The following is an 18,149-nucleotide window of genomic DNA, read 5'->3' as shown; positions in this document are numbered from 1 at the left end:
CAGTCCATGAGCATGGAATGTTTTTCCATTTCTTTGTGTCTTCCTCAATTTCTTTCATAAGTGTTCTATAGCTTTAAGAATTTTACCCCGTTGAACATGTTTTCATGTGTCTGTTGGCCATCTGAATGTCTAGAAAAAACCATCTTTTGAAATTTCTTTAAAATACCATTGAGTCCAGGGGTGCCTGGGTGGCTCAGTGGGTTAAAGCCTCTGCCTTTGGCTCAGGTCATGGTCTCAGGGCCCTGGGATCGAGCCCCACATCGGGCTCTCTGCTCAGCGGGGAGCCTGTTTCCCCCTCTGTCTCTGCCTGCCTCTCTCTGTCAAATAAAATAAATAAAATCTTTAAAAAAAAATTAAAATTAAGTGCCATCAAGTCCCGTGCCGGCAAGATGGAACAAGGGTACTACAGCTGATCTTTCCCAATGAGGACAACCAAAAATTCTGGATAGAATACAGAAAGCAACTGGACTCTGGAAAGTGGACAGTAGCAGATGGATTGAGGAAGAAAGTCTTGAAGAACGATCAGTTCTGGTTTCCATGTCATAACTGAAGGCAGCCCAAGACGCAGAAATGCATTAGTGTGGTTGGGAAATAACCTGAGAGAGAGGCTCCTCTGACTAATTCTTAAGGAAAACCATCATTTAATGTTAGAAGTGTCAGACAACAATGTTGAAACAGTTATTATAACCATCTTCCGTGATGGTAAAGGTGAATCCTTTCTAAATGAATGGAAACATAGTTCTTAGAAGAGACATCAAAATTAAAACAAAACTGTGGACTCAGTCAGTTAATTGTCTGCCTCCAGCTCAGGTCATGATCCCAGGGTCCTGGGATTGAATCCCGTATCAGGCTCCTTACTCAGCAGGGAGACTGCCTCTCCCTCTGCCTGCCAATCTCCTTGCTTGTGCTCTCTCTCTGACAAATAAATAAAATCTTAAAAATAAATAAATAAATAAATAAACTAAACAAAAGTGGGCTACCTGGCTGGCTCAGTTGGTAGACTGTACGACTCTTGTTCTTGGGGTCGCGAATTCAAGCCCCATGTTGGGTATAGAGATTACTTAAAAATAAACTTAAGAAAGAGGAATCACATGGAAACTTAACTGTAAAATACAATATCTGAAATAAAGAACTCATTGATAGCCTCATCGGCAGAATGCAGATGACAGAGAAATCAGTCAGTAAGCTTGAATACAAAGTAATAAAAATGAGAGAATCCAACCAGAGAGAAAAAAAAATTGAGAAAAAAAAATGAAAAGAGCCTCAGAAACCTGTGGGACAATAGTAGAAGGTCTAACACTGACGTTATTGAGTCCCAGAAGGAAGAAATTATGTAGAAAGAACTTGAAGAAAGGCTAAGAACTTTCCCAATTTGTGAAAGGCATACATTTACAAATTCAAGAATCTCAGCAAACACCAAAAAGGATATACTCAATCAATGACAAAAAGAAAAATAAATAAATAAATAAATAAATAAATAAATGCAAACGACCTGATTCAAAAATGGGCAAAGGACTTGAATAGACATTTATCCAAAGAAGATATCTGAATGGCTAATAAGTGCATGAAGATACTCTACATCACAGTTAGGAAAATGCAAATCAAAACTACAATGTGATACCATCTCCAACTCAGTAGAATGGTCGTATCAAAAACAAAACAGAAAACAAGTGCTGGCAAGCATGTGGAGAAATCGAAACCCTTGTGCACTGCTGGTGGGAACGTAAAATGGTGCAGCCATTCTGGAAAACCATATAAAGGTTCCTCAAAAAATTAGCAATGGGATTACTATATGTCCCAGCAATTCCACTTCTAGGCATACACCCCAAAGAAACGAAAGCAGAGTCTTGAAGAGATATTCATGTGGCCACATTCCTAGCAGCATTATTCATGGTAGCTAAACACAGAAGCAGCCCAAGTGTCCAAGTTTAGGGATGGGTGACAAAATGTGGTATATGCACACCATGGAATATTATTCAGCCTTAAAAAAGAGAAAGGAGATCCTGACACCTGCTAGAACATGAACACACCCTAACATTACGCTAAGTGAAATAACTCAGTCACCAAAAGGCAATATTGTATGATTCTACTTCTATGAGATACTTGGAGTAGTCAAAGCCATGGAAAGTAAAATGGTGGTTACCAGGGGTTGGGGGGAGGGGGCCAGGGGAGCTACAGTTTCACAGGTACAGAGTTCCAGATTTGCAAGCATTAGGGGAATGGATGGTGGTGACCGCTGCACCACAACGTGAATGTACCCAATGCCAGAATGGTACGCTTCAATATGGTGACATCAGTGGGGCACCTGGGTGGCTCGGGTCATGATTTCAGGGTCATGGGATCAAGTCCTGTGTCCATGCCCAGCATGGAGCCTGCTTAAGATTCTCTCCCTCTTTAACCACTTTAAACACACCCCTCCTCCTGGCTCACAAGCAAGCTCTCTTAGAAAAAAAAAAAAAAAAAGCCTCTGCTAATTGATAAGAAAATTATGACATCAGCATTAAAAAATGGTGACAATGATAAATTATGTTATGTCTTTTAATCAGAAAAAAAAATTATAAAAAGATGTATTAACTGCTGAAAATCAAAGATAAAAACATCATAAAAGCAGCCAGAAGAAAAATGATGCGTTACTTACAGAGAAGCAATGATTCAACACTGTGGATTTCTCTCAGTAGGAACGTGTCCATAGCAAAGGGGTTCGTGTATGGGGGTGCGTTTCCGTGTTCCTTTGCCATGTCTCTCAGGAAGTGTGCTTATACTATCATTGAGCTCAATTTGAGGCAGAACACAGGAAGTGAATTCCATTACCATCTTCTGATCCAGAACAGGATTTTGGGGGGATTCAATCTGAACCTGATGCCATCTGGCCCCAGAGGGATGCAGGGAGGCAGGAGCAGGTCTCTCTGTTGGTGGACCTCCTGAGCAGGGGAGCGGGAGAGAAGTCCTGTGACTTCCTCCCCTGAGGGGACCATGCTGCCCCCTTGGGAACCACAGACTCAGTGGTTGAGCCCAATGGGTTAAGAAAAGCTTAGAGCAGAATCCTTAACATTCTCATTTCCCATTAAAAGGAGACTTTATTGCACTTGGACACTACTAGTCAGCCTCCTCTGGCTTTGCCAGTGGCAGGAGTGAATCATCCAGTGGGTAAAATCAGCAGGAAGAAGATTCTTCTGACAGCCTGGCTGTCATTCAGACCAAGGGCAGAGCTATTCCCAACTCTGACACCTGTCCCCAGGCAGTAGGCAGTACAGTGCCCCACCCCACCCACCCCAGCTTCCTGACCTGGCTGGGGTCGGCCTGACTTGCAGGCCTAGCTGTCATTTCAGTTCTCAGACTCCACAGCCAGCCCTGACACATAACTGGACAGCCATGGCTTCCCAGCTGAGGGTCAGCAGCTTCTGACACCTAGCAGCCCGGAGCCGGGGGCAGGGAGCTGTTCTAATAAGGTCACAGAGGATACTCAAGGCCCGGGAGCTGGCTAAGGTTTCCATCCCCAAGTTCCATGGAAAAGGATAAAAAGCCCTCAGCCAGGACACCTGGGTGGCTCAGATGGTTAAGGGTCTGCCTTCAGCTCAGGTCATGATCCCAGGGTCCTGAGATCGAGTCCCACATCTGGGTCCCTGCTCAGCAGGTAGCCTGCTTCCCTCTACCTGCCGCTTACCCTGCTTGTGCACTCTCTCTCTCTCTCTTACACTCTCTCTGCAAATAAATAAATACAACCTTTAAAAAAAAAAGCCCTCAGTAATCGAGACTCTGGGAGCCCTGTCCCTCCCTGGCCTCTTCCAGCCCATAGTCCCGCCATCACCCTCCTTCCCCACCCAAGAAGCTGCAAGAGACAAGGCCCAAAGGAGAAAGCTTTTAATACAAAGAGGGCAGGGCCTGGTCTGGGAAAGACTTAAATAAAGGGGAGAAGAGTCAGGAGCCGGCAGCGGGGGGCCTGGGGGTCCTGTGGAGCGGGATGATGCAGACGGAGTTCCGGGCCTCTTTGATGCGCCACCAGCGGCCAAGCCTACAGGGGACAGAACGAAAGGAGGGGCTGAGCCCAGGCCCAGCCCCCACCACCCCACCCAGTGGCCTGGCCAGTACCACCTTCCAACCCGCCTCCCTAGGGTGCCTCATACCTGTGCTCCTGCCCCACCCCAGCCACCAGGAAATCCCCCGAGCTGGAGAACTTGAGGCTGTTGATAAAGCCCACCTGAGAAGAGGGCGAGACATGGGAAGACGTGAGAAGATGTGAGAACAGATCCATCCCCCAACCCCCCTCCACTGCGGACCCACACCATAGCCCCAGCCTCACAGCCAAGGGCCTGGCCTCGGCAGGCCCAGCTTAAATCCCTGCTCTGCCTCCTGCTACCTGGGTCAGCCCCTGACCCCTCAGGGCTTCAGCCTCCATACCTATGAGATGGACGGAAAAAAGAGTGCTGGCCTCACAGTGAACTTGTGAGGGTTTAAGGAGACAGTGTATGCCAAGTACATCACTTATCAGGGTGGCCCAGGGCCTAGCTCCTGGCTGTGGGGTCCTGGAGACCCCAAGACTATCACCGAGCCCTGCACAGTCACCAGATGTCATGGACCGTCCTGCCACTCTCCCTTCCCATGCCCACAGGCTCTGGCTGTGAGATAGCACCAGGCTGCCCGTCACCTCCAGGCCTCTGCACACGCTGCCCCTGCCTTGTCCCAACCTCGTTCCCCTGCACCCAGGACAGGGTGGGGAGTGGAGGAGAGGGAGAAGGAGGAAGGGCTCCTGTCAGGCCCTGCACTAAGAGCTGGGACTATGAAACAGAGAAGTCCTAGCTGGCCCTGCCCTGAGGAGCCTCCCTTCTGGCAGGTAAAAACAGTAAGGGGCTAAATCCAGGGGCCACAAGCTCCAGGACCTCGGCAGTGAGGCAAAGACAAGCTGGGCATTCAAGTCCCACTTACCAGGGGAATGTCGCAGAGCGGGTCAAGCCGCCGAAAGCCCTCCCCGCACTGCCAGAGCTTCACGCAGGAGCTGTGGGAGCCTGGGGGTAAAGACAGACAGTGAGCACCCCCGCCCCAGTGCCCCACTACCACCCCCCACCGCCACCCCATCCTCCTGGCCTCAAAGGTTACCCGCCTGTGGCCACCAGGTCCGTGTTGAGCAGGGCTGCCACCGACGACACCCAGAAGGGCTGCTCCAGGCCCTGCTCCCCCCGCAGCCCATGGGCCTCACGCTGCAGGGCGAGTGGCCGCTTCTTGGAGAGGCCCCACAAGGCCACGGAGCTGTGGACAGAGAAGATCATGGGTGAGGGGCTGGGGTAGGGCAGACAGGCCACTGGGCGGAAAGAAATCACACCACCGCTCGGACAGGTTCCAGGAGGCGAGGCCGGGAGCAGTGACAGCGGTGTGAGGCGGTGTGAGGCATCAGAAAGGCAGCTCTTACCCGTCGTCTGCGCCCGACACCATGTGCTCCTCGTTGATAAGCTGGATGCTGTCGATGGAGCCCCTGGCGAAGAGCAGCAGTGAGGGGCACGGCCCCTCCCCCAGCCCCGCTCCCCCCACTGGGCCCAGTGGACAGCCTTACTGGTGGCCATAGAAGACAAGCTGGGACTCCTCAGGAATCTTCCACACACGCACCGTGCCGTCCCGGCCCCCGGCCGTCACACAGCACTCCCGGCTCAGGGCGTCCAGCGCAGCCACGGCATCCTGGTGCCCGAAGCTGGAGGGGATGAAGGGGGCGGAGGGGTAGGATGGGGGTCACACGTGCACTGGCGTGCACATCCACACACCCTCTCCCCGCGCACCCTCAACACTCACAGCGTCTCCACGTAGGAGTTCTCCGCCACGTTCCACACCTTCACGGAGCGGTCGTGGGACGTGCTGTACAACTGGTGGGTGCCTCTGCGGAAAGCCAGACCCTAATACACGGAAAGGGGGCAAAAGGGGACCTGGACTACAGCAGGCAAGGCGGAAGTCAGGCCCAGGGAGGACTTCCTGAAATCAGGTCCCAGCACTCAGCTGCTGTCAAGGAGCCATAAACTGCTGAGCGCCACCCCCACCCCCACCTCCCCCCCAGAGCAAGCTCAGTCTGTCCCAGCTCTCCCCCTTTATGTCCTTTATGCACTGCACCGAAGAGCAGGTTGCCAAGGATGGTGACCCTCTGTCTCATTCACCCCATCACCCCAGCCCGGCCCACTTAGTCGCTCAACAAATGTCCACAGCTCCTACCGACACAGCGTCCCGGTGTCCTGTGAACGTGTACAGGTGCCGGCAGCTCTGGGCCTCCCAGATGAGAATGAGCTTGCTGCGGTCACCCGAGGCCTGCGGGGAGGAGGGCAATGGCCACAGGCACCCAGCGCGCGCCCCAGCCTCTTACCCGCCCCCGGGACCAACCCGGCCTTACAAGGTATTTGCCGTCAGAGGAGATGGCCATGCAGAGGATGTGGCTGTCATGGCCGGGGGGCTGCCCCTCAGTACCCTTCTTGGCTCGTGGGATCACATGGAGCTTCCGTCCACTCTCCACACTCCCTGACACCGGGAGAGAGAGAGGCTACTGGGATGGAGGCTGGGACTGGCTGGCAACCCCTCCAAGGGCAGCACAGGCCAAAGATCGGGCTGAGCCACTGGGAGCCCCTGCAGAGCCCCCTCAGGCTCCTTGTCTGTTACATGGTGACAATAACCCCAAAGGGCAGTTGCGAAGCCCCAGGGAGAAGGAAAGCAGGTGCTTTACGACCAAGGCTACAAGTTCTTCCAGTTTCTCCTAAGGGTGGGTGAAGACAGCGCTCAGCTGTCGAAGGGAGGACCCAGGAAAAGCAGAATGCAATCCCGGGGCTGCACAGAGCCTCAGGGAGCCCACAGCCCCGCTCCTAGCCAGAAGCTTCCAGTGGCACCCAGAAAACACCTCCTTAGGAGCCAACTTACCACCAGAAGCCTCTCCCATCGGGCCTCAGTCTGCCCTGATGACTCCCCCCTCACAGACCAGCCCTCCCGAAAGACCACTGGGGCTGCACCCCCATCCAGATGCTCACTCACACTTGATAATGGTGCAGTCTTTGGCAGCAGAGAAGATGGCCGCGTCATCAGGGGTGATGACCACGCACGTGATGGAGAGCTGGTGCCCCCGTAAGACTCGGATGTCGGCTGGGGCTGGGGCCTGAATCTGAACAGGAAGGGCTGGGTCACTGCCACAGGGGGCAAGAAGGCCCCTAGACACACACACGCGCACACGCATGCACACACATTCCTTTCCCACCACCGTGCAAGGATCGGACCCTTCCTTGACCCCATCTGCCCAAATGCCCACCATGTTCCAGAGCAAAAACCCCACAGCCTGAGTCCCCAGTTAGGCCATCTGCTCACCAATCCACGGGTGCCCTATGATTCACTCAAGTCTTACACCAAAGCGCCCTGCCCACTTACCTCCTTTGCCACCGACTTCTGCAGCCTGCCCCGCTGCTCCAGCTGCACAGAGAAGAGAGGGGTGAGCTCCCGGGAGCAGGACCGCCCGCTCCCCTTCTCTCCCACCACCTTCCCTCCACAACTCACCACATCCTCCTTCAATCGCCCAGCCACCTGGTCCTCCTCAAACTTCCGGGCCTCCGCCTTCTCCTCCTCTGTGCAAGGGCAGACCAAGTCTGTCAGGTCACCCCGGGCCAAGCCTCCACCTCCTCCTTCCCAATCCCACCCTACCACCACCTCAGTCCTGGGCCCCACTCGGGCTGCACCCCACGGGAAGTTCGGGCTGCCTTGGGCAAAGGAGACGTCCCCTCCCCCCTAACCCGTCTTTACTGAGAGATCAGGCTAAAGCCCCCTGAAGGTCTGCCCCACTTCCCCACCGCAGGAGGCCCGTTAGTCTCCTAGCCACCCTCCCCCAAGGCAGCCAGCACACGCAGCTCGGGCAGCCCACCAGGTACCTGCGTCAGTCACCCATCCGGTGGCGGGGGCCGCAGCAGGCAGTTGTGGGCACAGGCCCTGCCCCTCACCTGCCCAGCGCATGCACTCACCTTGCTGCCTGAGCTGCTCGAGGTAGAGCTTGGCCAAGCGCAGCTTCTTCTCCTGGGCTGTCTCCTCCAGCTCCTCGTCGTCCTCCTCCTCAGTCCTCCTGGGAGGCAGGCTGTAGGCGGGAAGGGGCTGCCTCTGTGAGGGCCCAGCCTGCCACTGAGACCGTGCCTCCTCGCTGCTTCCCCTGCCATTCACCGGCCCCAATCCTGCTAACCCTCAGGGCCAATGATTACCCATGCAGAAAACTGAAAGCCGTTGACTTACCAAACTGAAAAGACCCACCCAGTGCCCAATAAGAGGGTGAAAAGGGACCCAAACCCCAAAACGATCACTGCGAAATCTCTCAACTCTAGAGGGAGAAAGCAGGTTCCACGGGCTGCTGAGAAAAGGTCTCATACACAGTGTTGCTGGAATCAACAGCAACACTGAAAGCAGGCCGACAGAGGAGCCACCCACACAAAATCCTCAAGGGCACTGTGAACCCCTGGAAGCCCACGCCAGTTAAACCACCGACGACCAGCGAAGACACTGTCAGATGCACACGGTGCCACAGGACTTGTCTTTTTTAAACCTCACTAAGGGATGGAGGCCATGCTCACTACACAAGAGGGTAAGCTAAGAATGAGAAAGGCATGGGAAACAGGGAATAGGAGAGCCCACATGGAAAGCTGAAAAGGCAGATTCCAGAATCACGACCCCCCTAGACTGCAGAGCAGCAACCAGTCCAGATCTGATCAAAGGACCCAAGAGGCGGACACTCTGGGACATCAGTCTCACCCCCAATGCTATGGTACCAGCCTCTACCTTGAGGACCGGATTCCAGGTGCAACTTAACTGGTCTTGGCTTGACCTCATGCTGGTGAAGGTGCTGCTTTCCCTTCCATGCCCCATCCCTGAACTGGCTGGGAGCATTCACTTCACTCAAGACACAGCCTACCAGGACTTGCTTTTGGGAGCTAGAGGTGGGTCACAGGAACTGTCCCTTGATCATGTGCCTGAAGATACCTACTCCCTGTCAAATGCCCCAACCATTGCCCAAGACCCATTTATAACTTCGCCCGTTCCCAGAAGGGACCTTGGAAACCAAGGCTAAACCAGGCCCCAGAGAAAGCCTTGAGCCAACAGGGTTGGTGCTACCTTTCCTTTATCCAGCTAAGGGAAGAACTTCTCCTCCGTTTACCTAATCAATCCATTATTGAGGGGTTCACGCATAGGAGACGGAACTTTAAAGCAAAGCAAAGCAAAGGAAGCAAACGCTGTATGAGTCCACTCATATGATGTTCTGGAAAAGGCAAAGCTGTAGGGTCAGTAGTTAGCAGGGGCTGGAGGTGGGGAGAAACTGACTACAAAGGAGTAGGGGGGATTTCTGGAGCGTGATGAAACCCTTCTACACCTTCATAGTGACGGCAGTTACACAACTGTGTTTGTCAAAACTCACAAACTATGCTAAAAAAAGCGAGCATTACTGTATGTAAGTTATGACTGAATGAGAAAATGAAAAGGAGGAGGAAGAAGAGGTGGAGAAGGGAAGGAAGAAAACCCCAGAAATGATTAACTCAAGTCAGAATGCAGAGATGGGGCTTCTAAGCTTCTGCAAATGGTCTACCTAGCTCCTAACCCAGGCGGTGGGCACACAAAGCTTCATCACTTCACCCTTGCTCCCTTTGTCCAAACACATTTCATTGAGTCCTTCTGTATCTCACAGTTCCCAACACATTTTTTTAAAAATTTAAAAGTATTCTGTGGGCGCCCGGGTGTTCAGTGGGTTAAGCCTCTGCCTTCGGCTCAGGTCATGATCTCAGGGTCCTGGGATGGAGGCCCGCATCAGGCTCTCTGCTCAGTGGGGAGCCTGCTTCCCCCCTCCCTCTGCCTGCCTCTCTGCCTACTTGTGATCTCTGTCAAATAAATAAATAAAATCTTTTTTTTTTTTTTTAAGTATTCTGCACAGGGCCAGGCACACCCACCCACAGCGACTTTAAAAAGTAAGTATATGAAGTCTTTCTGTGAGCAGGTCAAGGCCAGCATGTTAGAAGCTGAATTTCCAAAGCCAACTCTTAGGGAAGTCCCCAGGATACCCTGGTATGACAGCTTCTGTTCCACAGGCTCAGGCCTGACACTTTTTTAGCCTCCTTTGAAACCCTGAAACATACCCCACCCCTAGCATCTGCTGAATGAGGAAGATATTCAAAGCCCTCCCCCACCTGGACGGGGCCAACACCTAGCCTTTCCATCCTCTTCACCTCCCACTCCCACACACACAAAGTCCTAGACTTTTCTCCACTCCCTGAATGTCCTCCCTGCCTCTACCTGAGGGATTCCTCCTCATCTCTCCAAGCCCTATTTAAATGTTCCCTCCCCAGTCTCCAGAATACAGAGCTGTAGATTACACATCCCATCACAACACATTTTGTCTTCACCTGCTCGCTCATCTCTGTATTCTCAAGAGTAAAGCCAGTGCCTGGCATACGTTGAAAGCAACTGTAAAACTGTGGGAAAACAGATGAAGAACTAGCAAGCATTTCTTGCATCCCTCTCCCCTTACCAGCTGGCCCAGCCTGTGCTCAAGTCCCGCCCATGAACCAGGGAGGGTCTCACTGGTCTCCCCTTGGGACTGGGGATTCTCCCCCACACAGAGACCCTGTAGGGAAGTCGATGAGACTTCTCCATCTCCTCAAAGCAAGTCCTACTCATCAGGGTCAGAAGTGGAAGAAAGAGCCAAGCTCTAAGAGCCAAAAAGGCAGGAGACATCGGTTCTCCGCCCAGCTCTGCCCCGACTCCCTGGGCCTCACTGTTCTCTTCGCCTGGGTGGAAGGGAGCTCACCTCTCACTCTCAGAGTCACTGGAGATCTCCTCATTCATCTTGCCGCCTCCCTTGGACTTGCCCCGGTCCCCGGCAGAGTCAGTCTGAAAATTAAATAATCCTTTCATTGGTCAGGGGCCCCAACCATCCCGGCACGGAGCAAGCGCCCCTTCCGATCTCTCGAGGGCCGTGGGCCTAGGAAAGGCGGTGGTACCCCGGCTCAAGTGCAAGTTCTTTCAGGATTTAGCCCACGGAGAGAGGGACGAAGCTGACTCCAGCTGGGATGCCGAAAAGAGGGCTGCGGAGGAGCCCGGGGCCCGGGTGTCCCGTAAGGAGTGACGGTGGTCAGCCCCAGTAAGCGGGACCGACTATGGCCCTCAGAAGCTCCAGGCTCACCTTTCGCCGCCGCTTGCCGGTCCCTGCACCCGCCCCCGGGGCCGACCTTCCCCGCTTTCGAGCCACGGCTGCTGCCGACATGCTGCCGAATCTGAATGTAGCGGCCACCACGGAGAACTCACGTGGCTGCTAAACCCCGGAGGTCTGGCAAGACTCCGCGCCCCGATAGGCTCCCACTGCCCCGCGGGTCCCGCCTCCCATAGCTCCATTGGGTCCTTCTATATGCTCTGTCACGCCCCGCAAGCGCCCATAGGATAAATACTCGTGGCCACGCCCCCAAGCGTTCCTACAGGCTCCAGCGCCAGGCTCCAGTAGGAAGCAAGCCTCTTCAAGAGCTTCCGGCCCAGGGCTAAAGCGCATGCGCCTTGCTGCGGGCTGACGTCCAAGGGCGGGTGGGACCAGAAGAGCCTTCTCTGTGTTTGCGGTCTTTAGACGCTGGGAGGCGTCAGAGATGCAGGGTTCCTTGTCTCCGACGGTGACTCCTCCCCATCGGGGGCTGGAGCCAGGATGAACCATCCTGGCACAAGATAGCCGGGAGGAATCTAGGCTGCCCGGAGAAGGGGAGGCAGTGTCTGCAGCTGGGCCCAAGGTCACTGGGCAACCGGCGGACACGTATTGCGTGCCTCAGGCCAGACAAGCGGCGCTAAGGACGCGTCAGTCCCCTGGGCTGCTCTGGCTGTATCCTGATCAAGTGTCCACCGGTCCGTGGGACAGGCTGCTGGCCTCCGCCTGCCCAGCCTCTGACTCACTTGACTGGTGGCCAGATAGCTGGAAAACCACACCCCCACCCCGCGCTGCCCCTGCTTCTATCTCTGGCATTTGTAGGGAAATCACTCCCCAAGTCATGCCTAAGTTTACAGAGGGTTGCTAGAGAAGGCCCTAGACCTGCAACTGCTGTGGGGGTCCTGATACTAGACCTGTGGCTGCCATCTCTCCCAGGTCCCTGCTTCTCTTAGGTGAGTGCTCTGTGATCCTACCTACAGCCCTCTGCAGGGCAGGGCAGGGCAGGACCAGGTGTGACTGGTGCTTGCCCTAGAGCAGTTCAAGGCCACTGGTCTCAGACCCTGACTGGCACCCCAGAACTTTTGGACCCTTTGGGAAGGGTTTCTGGGCCACTGGGTACCAGTGGGTACCACTGGGTACCAAGTTCTACAGGGACAGATCTGCCCCAGGAGTGTGGCTCTTGGGAGCGGCTGTCCACTCTCCTCCATAGTTGGGATGACTCAGCCCAGTAACCATGCCAGGTCCATCTGAGTCAGCTGAGAAAGGGAGGAGCAGGCAGTAACCAGAGGGAGGAGGAGCCCAGAAGCAGGAAGAGGTTCTCTTTTCACTTTCCCTCCCTCTTCAGAACACTGGATTGCTAGAGGGTAGGGAACCATTCTTCCTTGCCCCGAGGGCAGACTGGATGGGGGTCCTGGCCTGGGTCTTGTAAATGGGAAAGGGAAAGGGAACTGATGCAGAGAGTTGGTTTTGTTTCTGGTCTGGGTCAGGGAATGGGGAAATGGGAGGCAGTGGGAGGGGGCTGTCACCAAAGGGCAAACCCAGACAGGGGCAAGTTGGTATTATGCCAGTCAGGTGGGACGCAGAGGCCATGAAGCCTGAGGGTCCCCTCTGTGCCCCAGAAGAGCCATGGCTCCAAAGCGCAAGTCCCAGGTGCCACATGAGGGCCCTGACAAAAAGCAGGGGCGGCAGGGGGCAGAGGAGGAGGACAACTTCCGCTCCACTGCCGAGGCTCTCAGAGCTGCACCCACAGAGAAGCACACAGTTCGAGTGGACCCAGCATGCCCACTCAGCCACAGCCCCAGAACCCAGGTAAGCTGTAGTCTCCATCCAGAGTTGGCGCCTACTCCTTTCAAATACACTCAGACCTGTTCCCCTCCTCACTGGGGCTTGGATCTAGCCAGGTAGCTCAGGGTCCCAAGTAAGCTGTGTCCCCCCAAGAGACCCCAAAGGTCAGGTAGAGCTATGTCCTATTATATCCAGGCAGGTCATTTCTGCTCTTCAGACTCCAGGGCAAGCCCCTGAGCTTCTCCAGCCTCCCCTGCCACACTTAAGGCAGGACTTTGACCCCCTCGGTCTTCCCAGGACTCACCTATATCCTCTAAAGCAGCCCCACAGGGCCATTTCCCCCTGAGATCCCTTGCATGGAAGGGCTGTATTCCTGTGAGACTCCCAGGGAAGAACCAATGTCTCCTTCTGATTCCCTGACATATGGCACACCCACGTCCTTCTAGAACTTCCCCCAACTGCCTGAGTTTAATCATGTCCCCTCAGATCGGGTCCCCCAGGGCAGAACCATGACACCCTCAAGGCTTCCCTGACAGAGGCTTCTCTGATGCCTTCAGTGCCACCTGAGTCCTGTCAGCATCAGACCCCTGTCCATGTGCAGGCAGGTACCCTGTCCCACCCAAGGGCAGCCCAAGCGGGCCTGCCCTCCCCACGCCCCTCTGGCCCTAGGTACATGAAGACTATGCCTGCACCCTCAACCAGACCAACATTGGAAGCAACAACAACAAGTTCTACATCATCCAGCTGCTGGAAGAGGGTGACCGCTTCGCCTGCTGGAACCGCTGGGGCCGTGTGGTAAGTGCCGCCACCTTCCTCCCCGATACTCTCCTTCTCCCCACCTCTCCCTGCTCGACACATGCGCCCTGCTTCCCAGTGTCTCCACAGCTTACTTGGCTGCTGACTGTACCCCCTTTCCACCTGTGACTGCCCCGGAGGCTCTTGGCACGGGGCCCCGCCGAGCAGAGGCCCGCCAGTGCTCATAGCCAGCCGGTGGCAGGCACATTCCTGAAGGCTGTTGGTTGCAGGGAGAGGTGGGCCAGTCAAAGCTCAGCTACTTCAAGTTACTGGAGGATGCAAAGAAGGACTTTGAGAAGAAATTTCGCGACAAGACCAAGAACAGCTGGGCAGAGCGGGACCACTTTGTGGCCCACCCGGGCAAGTACACGCTCATCGAAGTGCAGGGAGACGATGAGGCCCAGGAAGCCGTGGTGAAGGTGACATGGCCAGGAGGGTGGCAGGGCCTGGGACAAGGGAGGGGACTGGTAGGAGAGACCCAGCCAGTTAGCTTCTACCACTATCCAGTTGTGTGAACTTAGGCACAGACCTCCCCTCTCTGGCCTCAATCTGACCGATCTTTCTCTAATGCCAGGCTCCGCTCTGGCTATGCCCTGCTGCTCCCACGATCCGTGGCCTTTCCCCCTAGGTGGACGGAGGCCCAGTGAGGAGCGTGGTGCAACGTGTGCGGCCCTGCTCCCTGGACGCGGCCACGCAGAAGCTCATCACCAACATCTTCAGCAAGGACATGTTCAAGAATGCCATGACCCTCATGAACCTGGGTGAGGGGAGAGGGGCCAGGCACGGTGGCGGGGGCCCTAGGAGACCCGATCTGAGGGGACATGATTAAACTCAGGCCATTGGGGCCAGGCAGGGCGGCAGTGGGGGAGCAGGGCTGCAGGGCTGAGTGTCCCCCGGCTCTCTGCCCACCCCACCCTCAGATGTGAAGAAGATGCCCCTAGGGAAGCTGAGCAAGCAGCAGATCGCACGGGGCTTCGAGGCTTTGGAGGCCCTGGAGGCTGCGCTGCGAGCCCCGGCGGATGGTGGCCTCAGCCTGGAGGAGCTGTCCTCCCACTTCTACACCGTCATCCCCCACAACTTCGGCCGCAACCGGCCCCCACCCATCAACTCCCCTGAGCTCCTGCAGGCCAAGAAGGACATGCTGCTGGTGAGGCTTGGGGGGTCGGACAGGTAGTGGGGCAGACGGACAGACGGGGCAAAGGAGATGGAGGGGACAGATGATCAAGAAGGCCCAGGGAGGTGGATGGAATGGGTAGCCGGAAGGACAAGGGAGGGGAAGGCCAGACTGATGGATGGGGTGGGGTGCACAGGCGGACAGACAGGTGGGGTGGCCACCATCCCAGTCATGTGGGAGGGAGGATGCTGGCAGTCACGTGGACCCACAAGCCGCCTGGGCCCATCACTCTAGGTGCTGGCGGACATCGAGCTGGCCCAGACCCTGCAGGCGACCCCCGAGGAGGAGAAGGTGGAGGAGGTCCCACACCCACTGGACAGAGACTATCACCTCCTAAAGTGCCAGCTCGAGCTGCTGGACCCAAAGGCACCCGAGTACAAGGTGGGCCCGTCCCCCAGAGTCACTGTCCCTCTGCCCATCCGCCCTCCCGGTATGCAGGGGAACGGCCTGCCCTGCCCTTGGCCTTCTGTCCCTATGCCCGCAGGGCCTGAGGAGAGCTCTGGGACCAGAGGTGGCAGTAGGGGTCTGTCCACACATCTCCCACCCTCGGCAGCCAGCTTCTGCTTTTCCTGCAGGTGATCCGTACCTACCTAGAGCAGACTGGCAACAGCTACAGGTGCCCGGCTCTTCAACACGTTTGGAAAGTGAACCGAGAAGGGGAGGTGAGGGAGAGTCCCCGCCAACCCATTTTCCTCACTACCTGCCCCTTACGGAGATGACCTTGGCTTATATGCCCATCAGCATGTTGGGCTGGCAACTCATCAGCTTCTCCCAGGCCCAGGTCTTCTTGTGCACGCGTGTGTGAGTGTGTGTGATTGGCAGGAGGGGCCCTGGGCCTCAGTCACATCCTCTGAATGGCAGGGAGAAGCATCTGAGCTTGGATAGCGTGACCCTCCCTGTTCCCCCCCACCACCCCCACCCCAGGGAGACAGGTTCCAGGCCCACTCCAAGCTGGGCAACCGGAAGCTACTATGGCATGGCACCAACGTGGCCGTGGTAGCCGCCATCCTCACCAGTGGGCTCCGTATTATGCCTCATTCCGGTGGCCGCGTTGGCAAGGGCATCTATTTCGCCTCAGAGAACAGCAAGTCCGCCAGCTACGGTGAGCTTATCCCACAGGGCCAAGACCCCAGCCAGCCTGGGACACGTGGGGGAACTAGCACTTACACAACTCACAGTGGATCCAGGAGAGGAATCTTTGAGTGGCTTGACCAGAGCGCTCAGCGGGGCATCCTGGGGACCGGGGGCGGGGCAGGGCGGGGGACTCAGAGGAAGTACAGCTGCACAGAGACAGGTGAAATGCCAGGACGAGCTTGCCAGGCACAGGTGGGGGTGAGGAGGGGTGGTGAAAGAGGAGGCTTGGAGGTCAAGGAGCTAGGAGGTGACACAAAGCCTGGGGGGCTACAGCAGGTCAGGACCTCTGCACACAGCCTGATGATAAAGATCTGAGCTATTGCCTGGGGTGTGCGGGAGCAAGGGTGGGCAGGACTGATGTTCTAGGGTATCCAAGGTTGCCTAAGACCAAGGGGTCCACCAGGAGGGAAGAGGAGCCTAAGAAGGAGTAGAGGGTGGTCTTGGGAGAGCCAGTACAAGAGGGGTCCCAGGGTAGGGGGTGGAAGATGCCACTGGAAAAATCAGCAGAACATGGCAGAGAGAAAAGGCGTCTCCCTTGGATTTGGTCACTGGGAGCCACTGCTGACTTTGGAGTGGGGGGCAGGGGCTGCAGCCAGAACAAGAGGGTGTTTTTAAGGCTGCAGGAAGAGTGGACAGTTTTCTGGGCTGGGTCAACAAAGCCAGAGGAAATAATAACTCAGCAAAGCAGGGGCCAGAGAGGCAGGTAGGAGGACCAAGCTCTCCATGCATGAGCTTCCCTGGGCCCCCCAGTTACTGGCATGTCCTGCGGAGCCCACCAACTTGGCTACATGTTCCTGGGGGAGGTGGCACTGGGCAGAGAGCACCACATCACCGTCGATGACCCCAGCTTGAAGCAGCCACCCCCTGGCTTCGACAGTGTCATTGCCCGAGGCCACACAGAGCCTGGTGAGTCCCGAAAACCTGGACGGGCCTGAGGATAAAGGCCTGGGGCTGAGCTAGGGGACCAGGATGCCTTCAGGAAGGAGGTGGGCAGGGAGGGGGCTGTGGAGAGGGGGAGAAAGAAGCAGGCTTCCTTACTAGTCATTTACTTTATGGCTGGATAAACATTTGATGCTTCAACATATCACTCCTGAGCATCCAGGAGGGCTTCAAAGAAAGGGTGTCAATCACTGAGCATTAAAAGGTAAGTAGACATTTCCCAGGCAGAGAAATGGGGCAGATATTCCAGGCAGAAGGCCCAGCCTATGTGGTGGTCTGGAGATTGCAAGGTGGGAATGAGCAGCTGCTCCCCATGGCAGAAATGGACAGCATAAGGGGCAGAACTTACTGGTAAGGCCAAGGATTGGGGACCCTTGAGTCACCCATGGCCCTTGCTGTGCCTTGCAGATCCAACCCAGGACACGGAGCTGGAGCTGGATGGCCAGCGAGTAGTGGTGCCCCAGGGCCGGCCTGTGCTCTGTGCAGAGTTCAGCAGCTCCCGATTCTCCCAGAGCGAGTATCTTATCTACCAGGACAGCCAGTGTCACCTGCGTTACCTGCTGGAGGTTCACCTCTGAGCTCGCTGCCTAGTCCTGTCCGCAGGGTCTGCTGGCAGCTAAACCATCAGCCTTAACCTTCCTGCCCACCCTTGGTGCCTCCAGATCTCCCTCTTGTGTCCCAGACAATGATTCCTTCCCCAGTGCTTGCTGGCCCTGGCATTGCCATGGTCCCAGATTCTCGCCTCCTAAGGTCATGGGGGTGATGGACTGCTGTTAACTGGGGCACAGGCACAGCCACCTGTTCAAGGTGGAGGAGCACAGGCTGAGAGTGGGTGGAATCCCACATCCACCTGGGCTGTCCACCTTGACCCAGATCATCTGTCTGAGAGGTGCGAGCACCAGGGGAGGCTGAACTTCAAGCATATATAGCAAGTTTATTAAATATTATATCCACCCACTCCCTGACCTCCGCTTGTCTGTGCCACAGCTGCACTAGACATGGGCCTCCTTCTCTCACTGGGGACCCACCACAACACAAAGCACTCCAGTCCCACTCTAGGGAGCGAGCAACCACAAGGGTGATGTGGGACATGGACATACACACACACACACACACACACACACACACACACACACACACACACATGTCCATATACGTCCA

General features: G+C 55.7%; 2 protein-coding genes across 6 annotated transcripts; one reads left to right on the top strand and one right to left on the bottom strand.

Moving 5' to 3' along the window:
- Window positions 1-3,845: 3,845 nt before the first annotated feature.
- RRP9 (ribosomal RNA processing 9, U3 small nucleolar RNA binding protein) lies at window positions 3,846-11,315 on the bottom strand. Its single transcript, XM_004780097.3, has 15 exons — window positions 11,159-11,315; window positions 10,784-10,866; window positions 7,965-8,074; window positions 7,507-7,574; window positions 7,381-7,422; window positions 6,994-7,120; window positions 6,365-6,489; window positions 6,190-6,282; window positions 5,779-5,879; window positions 5,546-5,680; window positions 5,405-5,467; window positions 5,099-5,244; window positions 4,924-5,003; window positions 4,125-4,198; window positions 3,846-4,012 (listed from the first exon to the last, which is right to left on the bottom strand). Exons 1-15 carry the CDS (start codon window positions 11,237-11,239, stop codon window positions 3,919-3,921), a joined length of 1,422 nt encoding a protein of 473 aa, XP_004780154.1. The 5' UTR covers window positions 11,240-11,315; the 3' UTR covers window positions 3,846-3,918.
- Window positions 11,316-11,815: 500 nt separating this feature from the next.
- On the top strand, window positions 11,816-17,945 carry PARP3 (poly(ADP-ribose) polymerase family member 3). Of its 5 annotated transcripts, none has more exons than XM_013049763.2 (11): window positions 11,816-12,114; window positions 12,784-12,970; window positions 13,616-13,741; window positions 13,972-14,160; window positions 14,370-14,502; window positions 14,662-14,888; window positions 15,150-15,296; window positions 15,491-15,577; window positions 15,840-16,017; window positions 16,800-16,955; window positions 17,397-17,945. In XM_013049763.2, exons 2-11 carry the CDS (start codon window positions 12,788-12,790, stop codon window positions 17,564-17,566), a joined length of 1,596 nt encoding a protein of 531 aa, XP_012905217.1. In that variant the 5' UTR covers window positions 11,816-12,114; window positions 12,784-12,787; the 3' UTR covers window positions 17,567-17,945. The 5 variants fall into 5 exon arrangements, with proteins under 5 accessions (XP_012905217.1, XP_012905214.1, XP_012905216.1 ...); XM_013049760.2 differs by having other exon boundaries at window positions 12,781-12,970; XM_013049762.2 differs by having other exon boundaries at window positions 12,734-12,970.
- Window positions 17,946-18,149: the final 204 nt, after the last annotated feature.

Source organism: Mustela putorius, unplaced genomic scaffold, assembly GCF_011764305.1.
Source record: "Mustela putorius furo isolate JIRA1106 unplaced genomic scaffold, ASM1176430v1.1 tig00000095_pilon_pilon_pilon, whole genome shotgun sequence".
Taxonomy (NCBI): domain Eukaryota; kingdom Metazoa; phylum Chordata; class Mammalia; order Carnivora; family Mustelidae; genus Mustela; species Mustela putorius.
The sequence above is the reverse complement of the archived record's forward strand: the minus strand, read 5'-3'. Positions and strand labels throughout refer to the sequence as shown.

What these genes read in the sequence shown, in the direction of transcription:
- RRP9 (XM_004780097.3), bottom strand. Translation starts at nt 11,239, where the DNA reads ATGTCGGCAGCAGCCGTGGCTCGAAAGCGGGGAAGGTCGGCCCCGGGG. An exon ending in CCGGCAAGCGGCGGCGAAAG is followed by an intron (nt 10,867 to 11,158) that starts GTGAGCCTGGAG and finishes TTTAATTTTCAG; the next exon opens with ACTGACTCTGCCGGGGACCG. An exon ending in CCTCTGACGGCAAATACCTT is followed by an intron (nt 6,283 to 6,364) that starts GTAAGGCCGGGT and finishes TCCTCCCCGCAG; the next exon opens with GCCTCGGGTGACCGCAGCAA.
- PARP3 (XM_013049763.2), top strand. Translation starts at nt 12,788, where the DNA reads ATGGCTCCAAAGCGCAAGTCCCAGGTGCCACATGAGGGCCCTGACAAA. An exon ending in GCCACAGCCCCAGAACCCAG is followed by an intron (nt 12,971 to 13,615) that starts GTAAGCTGTAGT and finishes CTCTGGCCCTAG; the next exon opens with GTACATGAAGACTATGCCTG. An exon ending in GGAACCGCTGGGGCCGTGTG is followed by an intron (nt 13,742 to 13,971) that starts GTAAGTGCCGCC and finishes TGTTGGTTGCAG; the next exon opens with GGAGAGGTGGGCCAGTCAAA.